General features: G+C 34.2%; 3 protein-coding genes across 7 annotated transcripts in view; 1 reads left to right on the top strand and 2 right to left on the bottom strand.

The window, feature by feature from the left end:
* LOC127841945 (uncharacterized) overlaps positions 1–25,131 on the bottom strand; it is a 472,965-nt gene that overhangs the window by 125,734 nt on the left and 322,100 nt on the right. The window lies entirely within an intron of this gene.
* LOC127841954 (uncharacterized) overlaps positions 42–25,131 on the top strand; it is a 265,443-nt gene continuing 240,353 nt past the window's right edge. Inside the window, exon 1 of the mRNA XM_052371151.1 lies at positions 42–374. Coding sequence (XP_052227111.1) covers positions 44–374 — 331 coding nt within the window. The 5' untranslated portion in view covers positions 42–43. The remainder of the gene's footprint in view (positions 375–25,131) is intronic.
* Positions 5,074–15,177, bottom strand: LOC127841957 (DIS3-like exonuclease 1). Its single transcript, XM_052371154.1, has 5 exons — positions 14,938–15,177; positions 9,641–9,736; positions 8,835–9,014; positions 6,445–6,594; positions 5,074–5,519 (listed from the first exon to the last, which is right to left on the bottom strand). Exons 1-5 carry the CDS (start codon positions 15,064–15,066, stop codon positions 5,514–5,516), a joined length of 561 nt encoding a protein of 186 aa, XP_052227114.1. The 5' UTR covers positions 15,067–15,177; the 3' UTR covers positions 5,074–5,513.

Below are 25,131 nucleotides of genomic sequence, written 5' to 3'. Positions count from 1 at the left end.
GGTTTAACATTGACACGCACACTCTTAGCAAAATAGTTGGAAAATGAGGTCCTGCGGGAATAAAATGTTTATAATAGTCGCATTTGTTGCAGGAGTATTAACAACCTGGATGTTTTTCGCCTTCGACGTCGCATCTATGCAATCGAGGATAATTAAATCGTCCCCAAACAACATGGACGTTCATAAGAAAACATGTGGAAGAGATTCTTGCGTCCAACAAATATCATCCAGTCTGAAAAACACAACCGTCGAACCAGTAAACCTATGCGTTGGTCTGAAGGTTCCGGGCTTTAAGGAAACACCAATCTGCATTTACGATCCGAAAATTGATAATGCTATTTCGGCGTCGTTGGCGGCAAAAGGAATTTGGGAAGGTCATCTGGTTACGGTTGTACACAAGATTCTATCACGAGAACCGGACATGGAGTTTATGGACATCGGCTGCAATGTCGGAGTGTACACGATCACCGTCGCTCAGCGGGGACGAAAGGTGGTCGCCATCGATGCAAACAAACGTAATCTGGAACTACTAATTACGTCTTTGCAAATGGGTAAACTAACGCAAAACGTTACGCTGTTGTGGAACGCTTTGTCAGACAAGGTGGAAACAATGAACCTAAGATTAGACTTGGGAATAGCTGAAAAGAATATTGGGGGTACACGTGTTGAGAGTGGTGGAACTTTCTCCGAATTCGGTACTACGGTGCAATCGGTGACGCTCGATGATCTGATTGGACATTTTGGAAAGCATTCAGTGTTCATAAAAATCGACATTGAAGCCAGTGAATGGAAGGCGCTCATGTGTGGCAAACAGTTCTTTGAATCGGTGCATATCAAGTACATACTCATGGAATGGATGCATTACAAAAACGACAAACTCTGTCATGGCGATTACATTATCAATTTTCTCTCTGACAGATCATTCCTTGCCTACGATCCTCAAAATATGAACAGAGCGCTTAAAATCAAAGACAGGTACACGTGGCCGACGGATGTATTGTGGATGAAGACATCATAAGCTTTTCACATTACACAAGATGATCAACCCGTGATCATCCCATAGCTTCAACGCGTTTTTGTTAACGTGAACATATCAAAAGTGTTGTTTGATGTCTTGTAAAACATATTTTATCATTTCTTGAACTTGACTGACTTATAATATGTATTGTCATTTATGAAGCTATGTTAAACATGGACGATAATAAAAGGATGGACAATTAGAAGTTGCGTACTGTCGTAGTGACTTAACCAATAGTATATATTGGATTTTAACACGATAATTATGCCGATTTCGATATCCTTGAATGCTTTTTTTATAGATTTAGTTTATATTAAATTGTCAAGTGTTGGCCGACTTTCGACCTTATTTATTTTTTAATAATAAACATAACACCAACTGCAATATTGAGATAATATTGTTTCAACTTTATTATTTGTACATATTTTATTGCACGTATGTTGCTGTTTACAACTGCATATAATATAAAATTATCCTACATATTCTCCCTTTTTTGTTTACCAGGTATGCTTTCTTTTGAACTAACCAATGTCATCTACGGAACTCATTAAGAGATGGTTTGTGTAATTCCGTAAAACGCAAATAAAACTATGAGCATACAAAAAAGTTTTTGATCACAATTTAAAGAAATTTACTTAATAAATACATGTGTGCTTCTTCATTCGGCGTTGTAATCAATTTATGTTATATTATATGTTTCTAAAACGTAAAAGCGTAACACCTAAAACCGTTGATAGTATGCATCATCCAGATGGATACGAATACCATAGACGATGCTGAGTTTTGGTGTTTAATGTACATATGAAAGAGCGCTTTTTGAAAGCAGCCAATACTCTGCCAGGAGGTAACACGATTGCTGTCAGTACACATCAGTAGGCGTTTGCCAAGCTCTATACACAATTGAATGTGGTAAATATCTGTATTTTCTACAAAACGGCGAATTATAAATATTTTGGTCAGTCATTCACCAGGCAGAATGGCCAGTTAGTTCCCCAGTTTAATGGTCAGTTTTCTTCTTGGTCTAATAGTCAGTCTGTCGTACAGTGAAATGGTCCCTTAATTGCTGGGTTTAATGGTAAGTCAGTCGTCCAGTCAAATGATCAGTACGTCACTGGGTCTAATTATCAATCAGTCGCCCATTCTTATTGTTCATGTTAGTCTAATAGTCTAATAGTAAGTTGCCCATCTTAATGGTCAGTCAGTCAACAAGTCTGATAGTAATTTGCCCAGTCTAATAGTTAGACCCAAAGTATAATAGTTAGTCGGCCAGTTTAATAGTCAGTCTCTTAGTCTTACAGTAAGTCAGTCTAATGGTCAGTCAGTCGCCAAGTCTTATAGCCAGTCGCCCAGTCTAATAGTCAGTTGCCAAGTATAATAGTCAGTTGCCAGTCTAAAAGTCAGTTGCCCAGTATATAATAGTCGCCCAGTTAAATAGTAAGTCGCCCAGTCTAAAAGACGGCAGGGGTTTTTTGGGTTGTGGGGAAAGGGGCCTTTAGCCCTTATGTGGGGGGAATTTTACGCGGGATTTTCCACTTTGGGGAAAAAATGTGCGCATGGGAATTTTCGCGGCGTTTCCCTTTTTGGGGGATTTGTTTACTTACTTTCTCATTATTACAACACATTTGTTCATGTTTGAACTATATTCATTGTTTTTTTTCATAATTTATTACCTTTGGCAAGATTAAATTGAAATAGAATTGAGATAATATAATCCTGAGACACATCTTTTTATTTAAAAAAAAAATAATTTTTGGTTCTGAGAGGGGAAAAAACCAGCCTTGTTTGGTGGGGGAAGACGCCAATATCCGGCGTCTGTTATATAAGGTTAAAAACCCCTGGACAGTCACCCAATTTCATAGTCAGTCGCACAGCCTTATGGTTAGTCAGTCACCCAGTCTTATAGTCAGTTGCACAGTCTAATGGTCAGTCAATCACCTAGTCTTATAGTCAGTCACTTATAAAAATAGTATGTAAGTCACTTAAAATAATATTCATTCTGTCGAACAGTCAATCAATCACTTAGTATACTAGTAGGGCATTCATTTTTTCTAATAGTAAATAAGACAATCAGTTGCTTAGTCTCATAGTAAGACAGTCATTTAGTCTACTAGTCAGTCAGTCACTTAGTCTCATAGTCAGACAGTCATTACGTCTAATAGTCAGTCAGTCACTTAGTCTCATAGTCAGACAGTCATTAAGTCTACTAGTCAGTCAGTCACTTAGTCTCATAGTAAGACAGTCATTAAGTCTAGTAGTCAGTTAGTCACTTAGTCTCATAGTAAGACAGTCATTAAGTCTACTAGTCAGTCAGTCACTTAGTCTCATAGTAAGACAGTCATTAAGTCTAATAGTCAGTCAGTCACTTAGTCTCATAGTAAGACAGTCATTAAGTCTACTAGTCAGTCAGTCACTTAGTCTCATAGTAAGACAGTCATTAAGTCTAATAGTCAGTCAGTCACTTAGTCTCATAGTAAGACAGTCATTAAGTCTAATAGTCAGTCAGTCACTTAGTCTCATAGTAAGACAGTCATTAAGTCTACTAGTCAGTCAGTCACTTAGTCTCATAGTCAGAAAGTCACTTAGTTTCATTGTCAGTCAATCACTTAGTCTAATTGTCAGACAGTCACTTAGTCCCATAGTCAGAAACTCACTTAGTCAAATAGTCAATGAGTCACTTATTCTAAAAGTCAGTTACCTAGTCTAATAGTCAGTCAGTCAAAAAATCTAATTTTTAGTCAATCACTTAGTATAATAGTCAGTCAGTCACTTAGTCTTATAGATAGTCAGTCACTTAGACTCATAGTAGTTAGTACCTTAGTCTAATAGTCAGACAGGTTATTAGTCTAATAGTTAGTCAATCACATAGTCTTACAGTAAGTCAATCACTTAGTTTAAAAGGCAGTCACTCATATAGTATAATAGTAAGACAGTCACTTAGTCTTATAGTCAGTCAGTCAATTAGTCCCATAGTCAGTCAATCACTTAGTCAAATAGTCAGTCAGTCACTTAGTATAATAGTCAGTCAGTCACTTCGTCTTTAAGCAAGTCAGCCACTTATTCAGACCGTCACTTAATCTCATAGTCAGTCAATCACTCAGTAAACTTAAATAATAACTTTATTTAACAATGCTTCCTGTCAGCTCATTTGTATTCTTCTATTGATTATCACAATCAAATGCGTTCTTGGTCGCAGTGGTGTATTGGATATGGTGTTCATCTAGCGATCGGGAGGTCACGGATTCAATCCCCACTGTGGGAGCATTCTTTAGATTCCACCCATAGACACCAAGTACTGGTTCTAGTCCCAGGAAACTGACTCGAGAGCGTTTCACATAAGCCTAAGGCTTTCTATGCAATTGATCTAAAATAAATAGATTAAAACTAAATGTGTTGTATGTAAATGCAATGTCCTCTACGTATAAAATTTCAAATCCCATGTATTGTCTAACAACTTAAGAATAACTTCACACATTATGGAATCAAAATATGGTAAGGAAATGTCTAAAATGCATGATGCAATGTTGAATACATATATGCATTTTTGTCCCCTACCGGTGAAACCAGACTTATGGTTTGTGCTCTGTGCGTCAGTCGGTCAGCATGTCCGTCCCACTTTTCTGGATCCTGCGATAACTTAAAAAGTTCTTAATATCTTAATAATATGGATAGATGACAATATGGAGATTATAAACATCATTTCGTTGTGTTACTACGTCAAGAATTATGGTTGCTATGACAACAAATATTATTTTTTTACTCTGGCAATGGTGGAGTTTCACCGGTAGGGGACCATATTGATTGGCAATCTCTTGTTTTAAAACTAATTGCTTCAGCAGCTGGAGGTAACAAGAATTCAAGCAATTACAATTTATTTAGTTTCACAGTCACTATGTATGGATTTTTAAATCCATAACATTCATATGAGTTGAATAATGTTGCTATGGTAACAGTTTTGTAGTGAGTCAAGATGTACATGGCAAATCTGATATTAACTGCTCTTCATCACTGCAGTTAAACTTGTATCGTTCCACAAAACAATAAACATAATGTCTCGATAAATAGCATTTTGGTTTATTTTTTCATGACAGTTGTAAAGCCACATAAATACCCAAAATCAACAAATAATTTGTAAAATATAGTTAACCCACAAAAAATCAGTGTTCCTTACAGTCATAGCCAAAATGTCAACACTAGATGTGGTCTGGTAACATAGATAACAAGATATGATATGCTCTTTCATTATTTATGGGGCTTTAAAAGGCCCTTGATAATTAATGTTAAAGAACAGACCGTCCAGTATGCAAATGCATGTTTAGATCAAGCATGAGTCTGTAGCACAATTACCACTGCAATTAAGACTCTTTGCACAATCACTATACATACTTCAAGCATTGTCCCTTATAACTTGGCCTTTGCAACAATCATATTTCTTGGCACCTGAAAGGCTGGTATCAAGGATGTCAACTGTATCTCCTCATCGATCCCTGAGATAGGTCTATGCCTATAATAGTTTAATGAATTAAGTTACAAGAACAAACATACAAGAGCTTATCACAGTAGTGCCATCCCTGCTGAAATGTGTTTGCTTGTATGACAACATTTGTTTTAAGGAGTAGAATACTATTTGTAAAACATGGCACCTGTGTCATCTATTTATATTTCAAGGATCAATTAGTTTTATAGTGTTGGAGTTATGCTGTAGAGAGTAAAATATATGGAAATGAAAGAAAGGGAGGTAATTAAAAAAGAAGACTATAAACAGTTACTGTTCATGATCACTATACTTTTCCTTAAACTCATCTATTCATTTTACAGTGAATACTTCAGTGTTCAAATTAAAATACATGCATGATTGTAAAAATTAGATAAAGGGAGAATAAAATATTCAATATTGGTTTAAACTGTGGTTGAAAACCATCAAACCATCAAACAATTTTGCTTAAGGGGCAAATTATTGGTATTTAATGTACATACAATTTTTAAGATAAACAACTTTGATGTACATTACTGCATTCATATTTCATTCATCTTACCAGGCCAATGTGACTTCTCAATTCTTAGTACCAATTTATGTATATACATGCCTTGTTTTTTTTAGACTGAAACTATTAAATTAAACTTAAAAAGATTCAGAAAATACAACAATTTTATGCTCAATCCTTGCTGTTTGTGTATTTTAATCCTTCAAAATCAAGGGAATAAAGACAACATGTTACAGCTCCTGCATTTTAACACAACACTCTTCATATCATGAGTCAATTTGTTTCATACTTAAACTTGATTTTTTTGCAAGTTAAATGATAACAAAAACATATGTTCACTTCTTTATCTTGTCCCAAAAGACCTGTAAAATCAGAAATGAAAAGCATTCAACCCTTTAGCTCAATATCACGACCAAGTTTCCAAGCCAAACAGAAATCCCTTACAATGATATCGGTATATCGCCTGATTGGAGATGTGAAATGCGTGTACAAGTCCAGAGCCAGGCTGTAATGGAAGAACTGGTCATGGGTCAGGATCCCTGTACAGAAGAAGGCCGCATTGGCCATCGCATGGGTAGCAAGCATCCTCATGATCTGCAAGAAGGATAATGCATTTCTTAAGATTTTTGTCTCACAATGCAAAGAATTATTGAACATGCATTTCTTCTGGTAATGTTTCAAAACGTATAGAACACAAGACAAATATTTTCTATAACTCATGTTTAAAAAGGCTGCACAGAAAAATGTGTTTATACACATGATAATTTTAAGTTATTTTAAACATAACAAAAATGAATTTATTTGGGTGATGAATTAAGCCAAAAAGTCATACAGAAACTGATCTTCCTTGAATAATCATAAATGTCACAAAAGTGAAAGCAGTTAAATATAATATTTATATATTTACTGTCTTAAAAATGAAGAATAATTAAAAATATATCAATAGCTAATGCCCTCGCAATGAAGACAGAGGGGCAATGCATTTCTTAAATAAATGTCTAAAAAAACATTTCAACAGTTAAGAAAGAAGAAAAATGCATTTATCTGTCAAAACTAAATATGTTAAAAATTGCAATTCTTCAGTTTATAGATAAAAAATGTACAGTGAAGACATGAAGGAAAATGCATTTATTCTTGTAATTTCTAAAAAGGAAAGACAATATACTAAGCAATTCTTATTATTCATGATCCATTAATTTTCATTTATTTGTTGGTAGATCATTTAACAAATTTAAGGTACCAACAAAAAAAATTCCGAACGTTTTTTTTAATACCACAGCCAGCACAAAGGGCATTATCCAACAAAATCAGTCGCTTAATCAATACCAGACACCAGTTATAACCACATACCTAAACAACTTCCAAATTTTTACAAAATCACAAATCCAAGAATTTATGTGTCTGCAAAATCATCATTTTTGATAAATCTCAACATTTATGCTGATGATTATACAAACAACTATAATTTCATGTGAAGGACCTTTTATATTTATTATGAATCAAATAAAAATATTTTTCATTAGGATTAAAGATAGATTTGAAAACAATTGTCATATGTTATACACTCAAAATGAATAAAAATAACCAAATGGGGAAAATTTGTAATCAAACAATTAACTAATATGGTTATACACCACACGAATCAATACTCATTATGGACAAAAATTTAAATTAAAATAATATGAATTCATTTTTAGTAAGAAAACATATTTTTAAATAATATGCATACACTAACATTTCCATAAGGGCTATCCATAATTAAAACTTAAATGAAGAATACCATTTCAATATACATGATGAAATAGAAATTCATCTTGTAGCCAGGGGACCTACCAAAAACCACATCTCACAAACAAGTTAGAAAGAGGGATGAGGCATATAGTATAGGCATGAAGTCAGTCAGTCTTTCATCAGAAAACCATTAATATGATTGATTGTTTGACTACTCTACGTTGCCCCAACCTTTTCTTAGGATGGATTGACAGGAAACTTACTATTTCCATGTATTTTGAAGGATGGGTTGGCAGGAAACAAACTATTTCCATGTATCATTTTAATTTTTGTCGTTAAAAACATAGTAAACAACACGTTTTCACTAATAAATATTGGCCAAAGTCACAAACATTCCTAAATGATCTTAGTAATAACAAAAATTAAAAACACAAGCAATTTTGTATAAAGGTGTTCATTGCTAAACACAGGATATCCAATCATGATGATTAAATCATATGGTACTAAGAAATCTTAATCATTTTCCAAATGCGTATTATTAGGAAATACCTCCAAAAGCGTACATATTTGCTTCATTTGATTTTTTTCTGAAATTTCAGTAACCATTTAGAGATTTAAGAAACCAATTAGAAATATTAGTAGCCATTGACTATTTTTTAAACTGGTGACTACCATAGAGTATCTTCTAATTATAGAAATACTAGAAAGAGTCTACTAATAAGTTCACATAATATTCTAAATAGGGAAGATTTTTAGTTAAAGATTTCTTTTTTGAAAGGATAGCGGGGATAAAGCAATAACAAGAGCTGTCACCATAGGATGACTTATGTCCCCTATAGACGCTTGACTGAAGTTATGAACTTTTTTCGAAACCTAAATGCAGATTTTGAAACCTAAACGCGGACCCAAAGTTCAACGTCAAGGTCAAAATTTGTGTGCGTATGGAAAGGCCCTGTCAATATACACACGCATGCCAAGTATGAAATTGCTCTCTGAAGCGACATAGAAGTCATGAGCATTTTTCGAAACCTAAACACAAAGTGTGAAGGACAGACAGACGGACAGTCTAATCACTATATGCCCTCCTTTGGGGGCATGTTTACTTTGTTAACAGTGGGGTCCTCAGGGTCAACACACTGGTCCAAGGAGAACGCCAGGACACACTGGTCCAAGGAGGACGCCAGGATCTTGTTGGTTGACGTCCGTACTTCAAATCCCCTGGACATTGCACAGTGGTGAAGGTTTGCAAACTGCTCTTCCTTAAGCAGAAGGTGATGGCACAGCTGTGAAATAATCATACTGATTTAACGTACGTTTAATGTTGTGAAATTCTCTACATATAAATCAACGGCCCAGCATCAAACTATCCAGTCTGATATGTTTAGAAGATAAGTAGTTTTCCATTCAACCCCCAATCAACATTATTATCAAGAATGATTAAATAAATTCATCTTTTGTTATTGTTCTTTAAAAAAAATGTTATTTACAGATTTTGCTTAAATCAACATAGTACATGTTTATAACATTATGCATACATTGTATATGAATCATAAGAAGCATGGAAAATTAGTGAAGGGAAGTTACTCTGTTGAAAAATTCATATACATTGTATAAGGCAAAGACAGAAAGTAAATAACAAATGAATAATAATTAACCCTTTCAGTGCTGGAACTGAATTTTGAAGGCCTTTGCAAACAGTTTGGATCCAGATGAGACGCCTAAGAACGTTTGGATCCCATCCGGATCCAAACAGTATGCTATTGTGATAGTATTCTTTGGAAAAAAATCGAAGAAAATGCTTATTTTAGAAATTCAGCATGATAAATTTCCCAGCAAGGAAATTTAAAGGGTTTACAAGAAATTGAAATAAGCTAACAAAATACTGATACACTTATAGGGATGAACATACCAATGCTTGGTTTGGGAAGACCTCTGCTATCTTCTTCCCGACCCAATGGTTGGCAAATATCATGCACTCTGCGATAGTGTCATGGATCTCCAGATGCTAGCGAGCAAAGATGAAGACTATTATAATTTATACGTTTATATAGAATTAAACAGGAAACTATAAAAACATTGAACTACCCACCTGCAACAATCGGGCAAAAATTCACCATGACTTGATAGATGTGTCCTAGACATGGACTTGGCTTCAAAGAACATATTTGGACACACGCAAATGGCATGTTGCCAACATTCAATGTAAAAAAAGAACATTATATTTTATCATTTACAAATGACAAAGCCAAGAACAAGCTAAATGATGCCCATAAATTACCATTGACCTGTTGGCACATCAATTTTGACCTTTGAGCTAGAGGCACAAGTTTTTCGATTATAAAATTGTTCACATTTGAATATTTAGGAAATGATTTTAAAACTGTCTTTTTATATACATGTAACAGACTGTTAATGCATTTTTTATCATTTTACGTCATACATAATTATAGTTCTTTATTGCTAAGCCGGGTAATATGCTGCTTTAAATATTCAGTGATGTTAAATGACGTCAAGGAAAAACGGAAAATGACTTCCTCAAATGAAGTTTAACACACTTTCACCCTGTTATCATGGTTAACAAACATAACGGACAGACATAATAAAACGGATAAACCTGGCAGCAACATGCAATCAACACGGCGCTTGCATGGACTGTCCCAGAAAGCTACGTTCTATTATGGACCATCAAGGCATAAGCGCCGATAGCTCCAGATAAAAACAGACAGAAATTTCATCTATGTGGACCATCCGTGATCTTCACAATGACATGGAAAACAGGCAAATAATGCAGACAAACACAATTTTCCCCAGAACATAATTAACTTTAAAGACTACTAGGTTAATTTTTGGTACTTCCATCATTTTGCAATCAGATCTTACATCCAACACAAGTACCAGTTACAACAAGCAATTAATTTATATCCAACACCAATTTAATGTTGTTTATGGATGGGTGCAGAACTAAAAGAAAACAAAGGGAAATAACTAATCTAAGAATGTATTTAGTTATGGATCTTGTTCATAGCACTTTTCCTCATTAATATCTATACACCCAAGAAGTTTCATATTAAAATCTTAAATAGTTTTTAGATGATCGCTTTAGCGACCGTCTAAAGTGCTTAGTGTGAAATTTAGGTCGATACGTTCATTACACTCAAGCTTTTGTATGCAAATGACGTGACGTTGTATATGCTGCATAATTTTCGCGCTCTTTTTAATTGAGAAAAAGATTCAACACAAAATAAATTTGCACTGCTTATTTGAAGCAAAAATATTTAACGTTGCGGTAACATTTACATTCGGAAGTGTGTTTTGGATTAAAAACGCGTTAACATCGACTTACGGGAATGGGTTTCGGATTACAAATTTAATTATTCCCATTAGATATTTCAACAAATATTAACCGTTGCGTTATAAATTCAACGATAATTTGTTTAAACACTTGACGAGTCGAATAAATGTTTTGACGGAATATGCATGAAATTCACGTTTTCCACGAGGATCACGGCCGGTTGCCATGATCAGTCTTCTTACTATCGATAATCGGACGAAACATTTACAAGTGTGCGTAATTAATTCAACGAAAATTTGTTAAAGCGCATTACGTGTCGAATAAATGTCAGAAAAACAAGGTGAATCAGTTCTATAAATGGACATGATGAAATATACATGTACTGGAATTAAATTCTTATCACATAATTGTAACTGGAAGTCATTTGCACAACTTACTTGCTATAATAATTAATTGTTTACCACTTGCAATTAATTTCTCGTATTAATTATAGGTAACACTTTATCACAGTAAAAAGGTGTGATGATGATGCCCGAAACCGTCTTTAATGTACTGTACTGTACCAATTACCGGTTTTATTACGTAAACGGTACAACTTCTTGCTAATCGAGCTGCGATAAACTCTTACTTCATGCCCGACGTCAATCAAAAATAATGGTCGATAGTTAACCCCGCCCTCATAAGCATTCGCGTAACCGATTGGACGATGAACTTCACAGTTCACGACTGGAAAGCTACCAGATACATCCTTGTCAGCATTTAAATGACTGTGTAATGTGGCTAGAAAAATCGATACGCGCGTCATGCTATTCTCTTATCAGTGGATTATCCATTACCCCATGTGGTGTTTATGGCGATTACTTGTGAAAGTAGGTACTGAGTGCGCTTTTAAAACAGGAAATATTGATACACTGATAGAGAAACCTTGATTTTTTTGGACAATCTCCGCTTTCTTTTACTAAAAAATACATTAATCGGAAAATTTCAAGCGCCCCGGGGACTCTGATTTTAAAGTTCAAGCGCCCCGGCAAGGGGCGCTTCAATGGCCTGGGGAAGACCCTGCTGTGTATGGTATACATGCTGGCGAATTCGGCTGTACAGCAGTTTTCAATTTCAGAATTAAATATCGGGCTTATTTCGCATTTTTTAACACATGTTCTTCTTAACTTTTATTTTAATTTATATTGAAATATATATATAATAATTTTTTTACACAGTTTATATAAATTCATAAATATTTGACAAAGTCGTATATACCCGCTTTAAATCACTTGTCGGTCCTTAGAAAAATTTGCCGATCAGGACTTGCAGACCGACGGTTTTGGCGAACCCTGCAGCCTTACTTTTAAGAGATATCTTGTTAATTTAAAATGAAAATTGAATAGTGTTGCAGGAGGAAAAAAGTGTTCCATGCATTTAATTTCAGAATAATAATTATTATTTAATTAATACGGGCAAAAGACCGCGAAGCGGGCGTTGACCGTTCATACATATGGGAATTTAGACATAAAATTACATAAGAATACCACATATGGATACGTCTCAAAAAAATTTGCCACGCGACATATATTTTCGCGATGCTATTTATGAACTTGAACAAATCAAAAACACTTTGACATATGCTAAATCACATGTAAATACATACCTCAGAAAAAGTTATATCAATGACATCATAATTGTGTAGCGAATCGCACTAAATATTCTCGCATTATTTGTTTTTCTTCGCAACCGTTCCAGAATTAGGTCATTACTCAATTATCTCCCCTGAATGCTCTTCTTCAGTGGGTATATGCCGAAGACTGGTTCACTACATATAGTAACAGTCTTCACTGAACACAATTTAGGGGAACATAACCCGTCTTTAATATATAGTGCCGAATCTCCGATTTCTGTCGAATTTATTTGCTTTGATCTTTTCGATATCTTATTGTTATTATTATCCTGACAAATCACAAACGCTTGTTAAAAAATTATTTGTTTTAAACACTATAGTTGGCATCTCTATTCTTCAATTATTCTCGCGATATTTCAATAACGACACCCTACTGTAGTGGCGTGGCGGAATTAACCTCTGACTTATGCAAGTTATGGTTATCACAAAATACGACCAACGGAGAGGTTATAATACATTATTTATCCTGTTAATGCTTGGTAACTGTTTGGTTACCGTTGGGAATTTCCTACACAGTAATGCACTGGACGGTCGTGATACTCCGCCCGGCATGATCAATAAATACTCACAATATGCTGAATAATTTTAATTTTAAAAAGTTAACAATTGAATCTTTTTCAAATTTGTATATAATCTATTTCAATGCATTAAATGCTTGAAACTTCTGTGTTGTTTTTTTGCCATTCTGATATTTTTATTCATTTTGTCCTCAATTAAAAAAAAGGTTTTTAAACATTTATTATGAATAAATCTGAAGGAAAAGTGGCTCAAGAGACTAGTGTTTTGATTGGCTGTTCAAAAAATGTGTAAGTCGAAGTACAAACATGTATGTCGAAGTACAAATTGTACTTTGACGTTCAAATATATACTTCGAAGTGTATTTTATATTTATGTCGACGTACAATTATTGTACTTTGACGTACATTTCTCTTTTTAACTTGTAGGTCTTCTTGACTTTCAACCCAAATGGTACGCCATAGTATGTCTCTAGGGTTATCTAAAGAATGCTCCCACTTAAGAGATCAATACAGACCTCCCAGTGACTAAGCCAGTTAGCAGACACCCCATCCACTATACCACAGACACCGAACCAGCTATAAATTCCTGTGGCTAGAAAACAAAAAAATATAAGATGCTAGATCTTTAAGCTTGGAACATGTAACTTGTTTTAAGATTGATTTTTTTGGATGCATTACTTAATTATTGCAACAATTATAATATTTTGAACACAGTCATGTCAATATATTTATTAAAAATACATAGTTATCAAAAAAACCTAAGAAGCTTTTGCCCGTAAATTAGGTAGCACCTTTAATCATATTATTGTAAAGAGAAGGCGATATTTCTGATAAAGCATAGAAAAAATAGCATGTAAACTTAGTAAATGACGAAAGATGCTTTCTAGACATTACATGATGCAGGAACACAATTTGACAGGTCGCGAAATTATGCAAAATTTACCTGAATGACATTCAAGCCACACTGGATCCACTACCGTTGTTTTAAATACAACTAAGAAAGACAATAAGGATTGAAAACTTACTTATTGCCATTAGGAAGTGCATTTGTAATGTGTACATCCTCCCTGATTTCGAATTAGTTTTGTTTTCGGCGCTTCATTGTAATTAGTAGCTCGAAAAGTTGTTATTTATGACATTATGTACGCTCAAATATTGAACCTTACTGTTGTGGTTACATTGCACTATTCTTATTGTCGAAAAAGGGAGCTGAAATTATTAGGGGCTAAGTACTTTAAGTATATTTTTAAAGGTTTAAGCTTTTGCACCAAAACTAAGCATACAACTTCAAAATGGCGTCCACAATTGTCGAAATTTTAAATTCTCATACAAGGCCGAGATTTTCGTAATGATTTTCTGATTGGCTGAATCTCGTATTGGCCAACCTTTTTCCGTATTGGCCGTGTTTTTTCCATATCAGTGGCCGAATATTTCTCGTATAAGGCGAGATTCGAGCTTTATTGGCGAGGCTCAACTTGTATTGGGCGAACAAATTGATCACATTCTCGTCTAATATTATAAAGTTCATTAATAATGTGTATTATAAGAGAAAATTATATTTGTACATCTCATTTCTCGAATGTCACGTCAGGAGACAACAGATTTGTGGACGGTTTTCCTTCAATAAATTTTGTATTCCGACGTCCACGATCTTGAAACAAAAAAAAACGGGGAAGCACAAACACCGGAGAGCCGAAAGGGTGTATTTATTGACCTTAGGTTACCTTAGGTGGTTTACCACCGCAGGTCTTTGGGACCTGTGTAGTGGCCTCCTCTTCGTCCTCACTATTTAATAGTCTCGGTGTTTTGCTTCCGGTTCTTACATTATAGCCACAGTTATTATCATAAATCATCGGGTGGTTGATCCAATGTTTATCCAGGCGTCTTTTAAAAGTATCCGTGTTCTTGGATGTGACGACAGCACTTGGTAAGCTCCCGTATACGCATGCCCCCCCCCCCGCCCCTGAGAATGTACACACCGGTCTCTCTTAATAACGTAGTGACGTCACTATCTATGTGTAGAATGCAACTGGAGCGGTTGTATTCCCGCCCAAAATCCGATGTCGTAAAACGCGCAACCGATTACCGTAAAACAATATTGTTTATATTAAACAAACTTCTCTTTAAAGAAAAAACCTGCATCAACATGCTTTTTAAATATGAGTTTCGATAATATAGAGGCAATTTAACAGAAAATTTACGTAGATTTCTAAATGTGAACATAATTTATTTTAAAAATATTGAAAAGTGCCTGGACTGACAATACATTATTTTGCTAAACCCCTTCATATTTTTAAAACTTTTCCCATATTTATAAATGACATATATTCAATACACTTCTTTTACGTTTACAGTCATGCTTATTTTGTAAATACACCGTCTACTTAATATTAAAATAGTTCGGAAACATATACCCGATTCTTCGTACTTTTTTCGATCTTTTCCCCATATTTTAATTGTTTCGATAGCTACAATAAATTGGACTCTAAAACTGTATAGATCAAATTAGAATTTGATTCACATTACACATTTGAGAAAGGTTTCATTCTATATCGGCTTGGGTATGGAAACAAATACAGTAAATGTGTTTAATAGCATTTTAATGTCAGGTCCTAATCCTAATTTCTATGACTTAACGTGTATCTATTGTGATTAGGTCTTGTTTAATTTTGAAGTTAGACTAGCCATCTCACCAGTAAAAGTCCCCAATGCTTTGCACTGACCGTTCCAATGCTTTGACCCCAGCTTTAAAGAGGTCTTTTCACAGATTTAGGCATGTATTGAAGTTAGTCATTACATTCTTTATATTGATAAATGTAAACATTGGATCTAAAAAGCTCTAGTAAATAACAAGAATACAATTAAAGAAAGAAAAAACGGTAATCCTCAACTTGGCCCGAACCACTGACCCCTGGAGTAAAAGTATATCGCATAGACCGCTCGGCCATTCGTGCTCATACAATGAGTGATGTATTGTATACTTAATATTAGCAATCCTCGTAGTATCCCAAAATATAACAACAACAACAGAAATCTCCAAATTATCCAATCGTTTCGCGTTGCAACGCTTTATAATTTTCAGATTTTTAAAAAGTAAAAATGCATATAATGGATATTTTAGAGCATGGTAAATATTTAGTATTACTGTTTCCTGATAAATATCATAACTACAATATGAAACAATTATTTTTAATTTTGTCAACTTACAAACGTGAAAAGGCCCCTTTACTCATCCAACTAGCGTTTAGTATTTTGAATGGCATTTATAGTCAATACGTGCATACGGTTACTAGTATTACTTTCATGATGATGTCCCATTATTACTTCTTTATGTAATGTAAGTTGTACAATTCAGCTATGACACCACTGGCTATTTATGAACGCAAATAAAATAAAAAAAATCCATTATTGCTGCTTCTTCCTGTATTTGTGCGATGATGATCTGAAATATAAACTTCATGATGCCATATTTTAAAATCTTTTTCTATAAAGAAGGAATGTAGTTGACAATTGTTCATAGTTTCATTCAATCGTTCCTCAAAAAGTTGTAACTCTGTTGCTCTGGTACATTCAATACCATTGAGTAATTAAATGGTAATTACAGTGCTCCAGATAACATGCGTAAAGGCGTAAACACGAATTAAATTAATTAAATAACGATTTAGATTTAAAATCCTTGCGTAAAGTTACGCATTGAAAAAATAAAACACGAATTCGAAATTTTCGTACGTGCGTAAAACTTCCAGTAGCAAATTATATACGGTAAACATTTCATCCCGATTTTGACTCGTCTAGGCGCTCAATTAAAACTATAACTTTAAAATCTTTAATCTTTAATCGTCACTCAAGCGTTTGCTGTGAGGAGGAGCCACACCTAAGAACCGTCGAAAGGCCAAACGGTCTCGATTCTGTTCTCCTAGTATTGCAGGCGAGTCATTACTGTTTATTGTACCTTTTTAATTACACTTATCGTAATTTTTATACACAAGTAATATACTGTATACCTATTCAATATGTCATTAAAATTAAATGTTCAATATAGTTTTTGATATGACTTTAACGGCGACCAAAAGGCCATTATGACCTAAGACGAAGTGTCAGTGACCGTTTTACATAAAAAATCAAAATGGCCGACCGAAGCGGTGTATCGAAGCGTGGAAGGCAAAAAAAGCCATTTCATTGTCTAAAGTCCACGCTGCATGCATTCTTTCAATTAGATTCAAATACCCAAATCATGGTTTCGTAAATAATTGATCAACTCAAGACTATTAACCAAATTTGTTGAATTGTTGATGTGTCAAAAACAATGAATACAAAATTATTTGGTAATATATTTTTAAGAATTAATTTTATAAATAGGGGGTGAAATAAGAATTAATTTTTAAAATAGGAAGTAATTAAGAATTTGACCAAATTTTTATCTGGAGCTCTGGGTAATTAAATTGAATGCGTTTTAATTCCCTTTTATTATTGTTTAATTTGAGTAACAAATCTATGAGGTTAAATTTTATTTACACTTAAATTTATTATGAATATTGCTAGGCCAAGTGTGAGGTTGAGCGCTCCAAAACCGGTTTAAACCCCCAATGCTTTGCATTGACCGTTCTAAGGCGGTGACCCCAGCTTTTTTTCTTATTTGTGTTTATGTTGTTTTGTATTGTGCTGTATTGTGCTGTTTTGTACTGTTTGGGCAATCGGTCACTTGCCTTATATAAAGGACCTACTAATTGTTAATAATAATAATTCAATACTACTCCAGCAGCTGGAGTATCACTTCTTTATATTGATTGCAGTTTTTGAATTGTGTGCATATTTGCATAACATATTAAACTTGTGAAAACAGAAAATATGTAATCAAATGGCCCCCAAATAAATCCAAATATCCGATGAAGCTTGCTTTATCTAAAGTGTTATCAAGATTGGGTTAGGCGCACAGATAATGTTAACCGGAAATGTATGATGCCGAACGTCAACGTATTAATAACGATAATTCTGAACACAGATAAACAAAACTAAAGCTGCCGAAAATAAATAATTGTTTAATTTAAGAGTTTACATCAAATTACTCAACAAGAAACACACGATAACGCAAAATTTAAAACAAAAATACAATACTTCACATACAATTCATAAAACAAAAACATTTAAACATACTTTTTTTATTCTAAAAACTTTTATTTGGATAAACATAGTATCTTGTTCCCGAAGTACACTGAATGGTGCGCATTTCAGTTGTTGTAAGGATTGTTATACGAACTATGAAAATTTATTAACAACTAAATCTAATAGCACATACATTATTGCAAAAACTTAAGATCGTGTAGTAAGCTACAGATATGCTAAGCCAGACAACATTGTAAGCATATAACATTTTTTATATTACATGCATTAGAAATACTGCTTTTCATTGAAATACAGGGCGGATTTCAAATATGTTGAAATTGATATATTATTTATCGCTAGAACCACTCTGTATTACAATGTAAAAATTATAAGTAATACCATACACGGAACGAACGACGAACACGCTTCCTCAATTCACGATAGACGGTTTAGCTTTATGACAATGTATGTTTGCTATATGTAAATATTTTATTAGATATTGGTCATATGAAAATTATGGCCCCGGATTTTGACAGGTTGCTTATTATAATTGAAAATGTTGGCAGTACAAATGTGCAGGTTGCTTATAATTATTTTAAATGTTGTCACTACAAATGAGCATGTATACAAACCTGCAAAATTCACAGAAAAATAAAAAAATATCGTTTACTTTTTTCACTGTTCTTTTTTTACTTCATGCGATTGTTCAAGACTTTTCGTAAAATAACGGTGATTTATAAGTAGGATCATCTTAAGTTAATATTATGGGATGTTGTCACTTCTAACTGGGAAAGAATGGGTTGGTGAATACGGGCCCAGATCATTTTTACTTTATGCCATCTTCACCGCAACATTAACGGCATAACACCCCATGGAATAGACAAGCCTCTATCCCAACTTGTTGAATAAACCTGTCGCTTGCAGGGACAAATGACGTCCTTAAAAACAAACGATCATTCGCTGTGTTTCATTGGTTTTGAAGTTTCCAAACATGCCACATTTGTTTGATATTTTTCTTGTTTAGTAAAAATGCGATGTGATAAATAGGCTCGCGCTCCCGGCGTTCTAAGCTTCGCAACATAAACTTCTCTCAATTCAACGCTAACCTAGTATTCTCTATTTCTTCATAGTGCTTAATGGAAACACAATAATATAATTCAGACATATTACATTTGCAACAAAAGAAAGTCCTAAATGAGTTACCAAAGATATATACTTCGCCCTTTACTGGTGTTAGTAAAAGCATGTCAACTGAACATTTGGCACATCAAATACATAAATATAACGCGGAAGAAATTCCAATTAAATACTTAGAATTAATGTTAATACTTTCACAATAACAATACAAAATTTCTACTTCTACCAAAAAACAATACCTCTCCACAGTTTATCAACGTTCCTCCAGTTTGTACGAGATCATCCACGACGACTTAATGTTTGCCATCGGGGTTTCCTGCACAGAAGGTATTTCACCTTTTGACATGTGTACGATATAAACCTAATAACTCCATTTATATACGGACATGTTGGTACCTATATGGCCTTTAAGGCGTAACAGATGGTCTTCTGCATAGGGTTGGTGGTATGTCGTTAATGTAAATTGTTCCAGTGAATGGATTTAATATCAATTGGCAAACATACTCCGGAGTGAGCTACTAAACGAAATTACATATCTGCTTGCAATAATATACTCCTCTGATAAATATTGTTTGCAAATTTCATTTTACAATAGCCATGAATCAAGTCATTCACCATGTTGGCGCTATAATGGTATGGGTATAAATCAATAAATACAGAAATATATACATATTTACCGATATCTTTATAAGTCTACATTGCACAATTTTTATAATTAATACAGATAAATATAGTACAAGGAACACTACCATCTTTCACTTTCACTATTCTCTTTTTCCCTTCACGAATCTTCACACATGTGATCGTGTCGTATTTATGTAAGAAAAACAGGTGGAATCGTTTGAACGCCCCGTCATCCGGGAAAGCTATGGCGATGTTGTCCTTGTCAGGCAGTGTTTCCAGGGTAGACATGATCATAGGTATGGCGTATTCCAGTCTGCAATAAATATAAATGAGCATCGCTTTGCGAAAACGGGGTTAAAGGCATAAACGTGAAGTGTCGTCCCAAGTTAGCCTATGTAGTCCGCATAGGCTTATAAGGGACGACACTTTCTGCGTTTATGGAATGTTTCATTTAAAGGAGACATTTTCTTAAAAAAAAAATCTAGTTAAGGCGGAAAGTATCGCCCCTGATTAGCCTGTGCGGACTGCACATGCTTATCTGGGACGACACTTTACGCACAAACACAGAACTTATGAATTATCGTACAGTTGTTCGTATTTATATGTGAATAGTGACAGCAGAGTTCAGCTTGCAATATAAATAATGCGATACACATTACTTACATCTGTTACAATTAAGACGTGCTATGCATCAGGTTTAATTATTGGGAAATTGTTGATATTAAGACTTACAATTCAGGTCCAATTATAAAATAATGGTTAATTGCACCCAGTTCTCAACGCTTCCACGACAAAATCTATATGTATGTTCAATCAATACATTTTTATAGAGATAATGGCAATACCTGATATTGTTTGAGTAGAAAAACAAAGCAAATATATCCAATTAACCCATTTATGACTAGCGTCTAGAAAAAAAAGCCTTGGCAAACAGCGTCTCATAAGGGCCTGCGCTGTTTGCTAACAGGTATTTCTGTAAGGAATACTCTAAATATAGAAATAAATATACTAGACATCCCTAATTTTCGAAATAAATTGATGCGATTTAGAAGGATGGGGGAGTCCAGTAGGCATAAATGGGTTGAATGATAACAGCTAAATAACAACTAGGATGATTGATTGAACATATTAAAAGTAATACAAAACATACGTATATTTAGTACAACGTATATTTGTAAAGTGACATGGGCACTGAAGATAACAACTGCATAAGTTCTAGTGTATTGAAATATTAATAACAAGAGCTTTCTAAATAGGATGACATATGCCCCCGATAAACGCTTTGATAAAAATAATGTGCATTTTTTGAAACCTAAACGCATTTTTCGAAACCTTAACGCGGACCCTAATTTCAAGGTCAATGTCAAAGGGGTCAAAATTTGTGTGCGTATGGAAAGGCCTTGTCCATATACACATGCTTACCAAATATGAATGTTACATCTGAAGTTACATAGAAGTTATGAGCATTTTTCAAAACCTAAACGCAAAGTGTGGCGCACAGACAGATGGACGGACAGACGGAAAGTGCGATCACTATATGCCCTCCTTCGGGGGCATTAAAAGTTGAATGTATGCTTTGTTGACTTAACTTTAACATTTGATTTATTGATAATAGATAATATTTTTAACATATAAATTCTATTCGTTGTAATACGATGTATGGAAACTGAACCCATATACACTGTAGCAATGTTATTTTCCGGATAAATAATAAAACTCTTTAAGTATTTCATTTTGTTTATTAAGTGATTAAAAACAATGTATTAAATGGTGTAAATGGTTTTATTAATGAGCACCTAGAACTTATTTTGTTATAAACGCCAAAGTTATTGCCTTTTCCCTTCAAAACGAGAGTTTAAACTCAATACTAAAAGCCAGTGCACGGGGTTTATAATCGAGTTCATAACAAGTACTAGCAGCCATATAGTAGGGGGAAAAGTTACACAACGACAAGGGGAAAGTTCATTGTTAATAACGGATAATGGTTAAAGGTTCAATTATAATGACATTCGGTTAAAAACTAGATTTTCGTGTCATCTACCGGGTTCATTATTAATACAAGCATCAAGACAGTCGGGGAATAAGTAGTTCACAATCGCACATTCTCGGCCCCTTCCGTCAAACATAGGATAAGTACTGATAATCTGGGAGGGGTACCGAATGAGTAGTTAAATGATAACGGGAGAGAAAATGCTATGACAATCGGTTAAAAACCAGGATTGGATCATCACATAACACTGTTTCAATATAGATCTTCATTTGCGCAAAGGACATGATAATGTTGATATGTTACTGCCCCTTAAGTGGAAGGTTATGATCAAGATCTAGCAATTGAACTTTGGAAGTAAACAATCCATACACAAAGCAAGCCGTTAAAAACCAGTGCACGGGGTTTATAATCGAGTTCATAACAAGTACTAGCAGCCATATAGTAGGGGAAAAAGTTACACAACGACAAAGGGAAAGTTCATTGTTAATAACGGATAATGGTTAAAGGTTCAATTATAATGACATTCGGTTAAAAACTAGATTTTCGTGTCATCTACCGGGTTCATTATTAATACTAGCATCAAGACAGTCGGGGAATAAGTAGTTCACAATCGCACATTCTCGGCCCCTTCCGTCAAACATAGGATAAGTACTGATAATCTGGAAGGGGTACCGAATGAGTAGTTAAATGATAACGGGAGAGAAAATGCTATGACAATCGGTTAAAAACCAGGATTGGATCATCACATAACACTGTTTCCATATAGATCTTCATTTGCGCAAAGGACATGATAATGTTGATATGGTACTGCCCCTTAAGTGGAAGGTTATGATCAAGATCTAGCAATTGAACTTTGGAAGTAAACAATCCATACACAAAGCAAGCCGTTAAAAACCTAGATCCAACGTTATAGTATACATAACAGGAAGATAAAGTAAGCTTTCGTGCATTGCTTAACGCATCATACATTTATTTGTACGTATACTTGAAACTTAAAGGATGCGTTTTATTACAGTATGTAAAAGCGTGCTCAACATATCCTGTGATAAATCATTTCATTTATTAATCCCCCGTGGCAATGACCCTTGACCATCAGGCGTCAAAATCAAGCCTTTCTATTCTTATAGGTTTCTAGCATCCCAACTTACATCCTCACCAAACGTAATTGTAGGTCAAAAAGCTCTCTTGGTATTGTGCGGAAATGAAATAATCTGCGGACATACCCAAACGATCATCCCGACGGGTCAAACGACCATCTTGACAGACCAAATGACTATTTGAAAGACCAACCGACCTTCTCAGAATTAACATGATTTTAGTATGCATTTATCAATAATCTATAGCATATATAAACGGGTTACTCATTTCAATATTGTATGAAGTGATTTGAAATCAAGTGTCAAGTAGTGTCCTTGAAAATCAGCAATGATGATTTCATTATATTGATCTGTATAGGTAACTAACGCCATAACAATATAACCTTATTTATTCCTTCAAGTTAACCTAATGAGACTTTATTCTCATAAATAGACATATAGGTAGCAGTAGGTCTATGTTTATATATACCCATGTAGTGTAATTAAACACTAATATTGATACAGAAAATCGCATTATAGTATCATTTTACAGCAAGTAATAATACCCCTGTCATATAAATGTTTTCTTGAAATGTGACATGAAAACTTCATGTGCACCACAACAATATACTTGTTTGTCATATGATTTCTTAATAGCATATTCTTCGTATTTCATTCCCAAATTTCAATGCTCTTTTGATTATCTTAATATGATACTGTTATCTTCTGAGCTAATTCAATTGTAGGTTACTACGTTATATCTGTTGTAACATTTAAAGAGTTCGTTATAAATTCAAAAAGAGCAGTGCTGCATTAAAACAAAAACTAAGAAAACTGGCCAAGAAACAATGCAATACAAATCACTCGATAATGTGACATAGAGTCTGAGATGATATGGTGTTTAATTGGAACCACTCATATATGTGGACTGTAATAGTAAAATCATATATATGCAAAGGCAGGAGTGGTTGCACATACAATTGAAAGCCTAATATTAAGAAAAGTACTATGGATTTTTATTTGTCAATACATGTTGGCGATGTGAACTACAAATGCAATGTAAATTTAGTGACAGTTTGTGAGATACCCATGCAGAAACCACGAGTGTATGCACGGGACAGTAATTTAACAGAAAGCTATATATACTTTCGTAGTGAATAAGTAAACATTATAAACATAACAGAATAACGTATTATGCTCATTGATTATTTGAAAACAATTGCGGTGGCATATCGGATATGGTATCAACCTAGAATTCCCGGCTTCACTACTCATAAAGGCAGCTTTCTCAAGGTCTTCTATTAACACGTCAAGTGCTGGTTCGACCAACGACAGATACTCAATGTACGCCTAACGTTTGAAGTATAATCTAGCGAAAATAAATAGCTGTAAACTGCATACCTGTGTCATTCTAGTCTAGGTTGTATATGCATTTATTGATTGCCTAGCGTCGTAGTTGCAGTTTATACGTGCAACCTGATAATAAACTGGGAAATCCCGGACAATTGCTATCAGTGCACCTGAGCGGTAATATAGTTCTTAATTGAATGCGATTTTTCACGTACGTTCGTGTCTCTGACAAATGATAGAACATATTTGCCTTGCAACTTGCACACTAGAAGAGATACATATTGACACCGTATGTTATTTCTAACATTTAATTGGTGATAGTGGGTAAATTTATGGCGGGTCCGAACCTCCCTCAAACCTCTTTTTATGATCTTATTTTTAAATACTCATCCTGTCACCGCGGTTGTTGTAAAGTGTTAACATTATCTTCGTATTTTTTATAGAATATTAATGTCCGTATAAAAAATATGTTTACAAAAAGCTGGGTTGAACTAATTTTCAGTAATTGTATTGAATAACAAAATTAATGATTAGTTAATGATTGAAAACCATGCTAAATAATGATCATAAATATTATTTAAAATGTTGATTAAATGATCATTGCATACATATTTTAAATATAACAGTCTTGTATTTAC

The sequence above is a fragment of the Dreissena polymorpha genome, chromosome 8, assembly GCF_020536995.1.
Source record: "Dreissena polymorpha isolate Duluth1 chromosome 8, UMN_Dpol_1.0, whole genome shotgun sequence".
NCBI lineage: Eukaryota > Metazoa > Mollusca > Bivalvia > Myida > Dreissenidae > Dreissena > Dreissena polymorpha.
Note: the sequence above shows the minus strand (reverse complement) of the source record. Positions and strands in the feature narration are given on the sequence as shown.

What these genes read in the sequence shown, in the direction of transcription:
- LOC127841957 (XM_052371154.1), bottom strand. Translation starts at nt 15,066, where the DNA reads ATGATTTATGATAATAACTGTGGCTATAATGTAAGAACCGGAAGCAAA. An exon ending in GCGGTGGTAAACCACCTAAG is followed by an intron (nt 9,737 to 14,937) that starts GTAACCTAAGGT and finishes TTTGCTCGCTAG; the next exon opens with CATCTGGAGATCCATGACAC. An exon ending in AGGACCCCACTGTTAACAAA is followed by an intron (nt 6,595 to 8,834) that starts GTAAACATGCCC and finishes TCCTTCTTGCAG; the next exon opens with ATCATGAGGATGCTTGCTAC.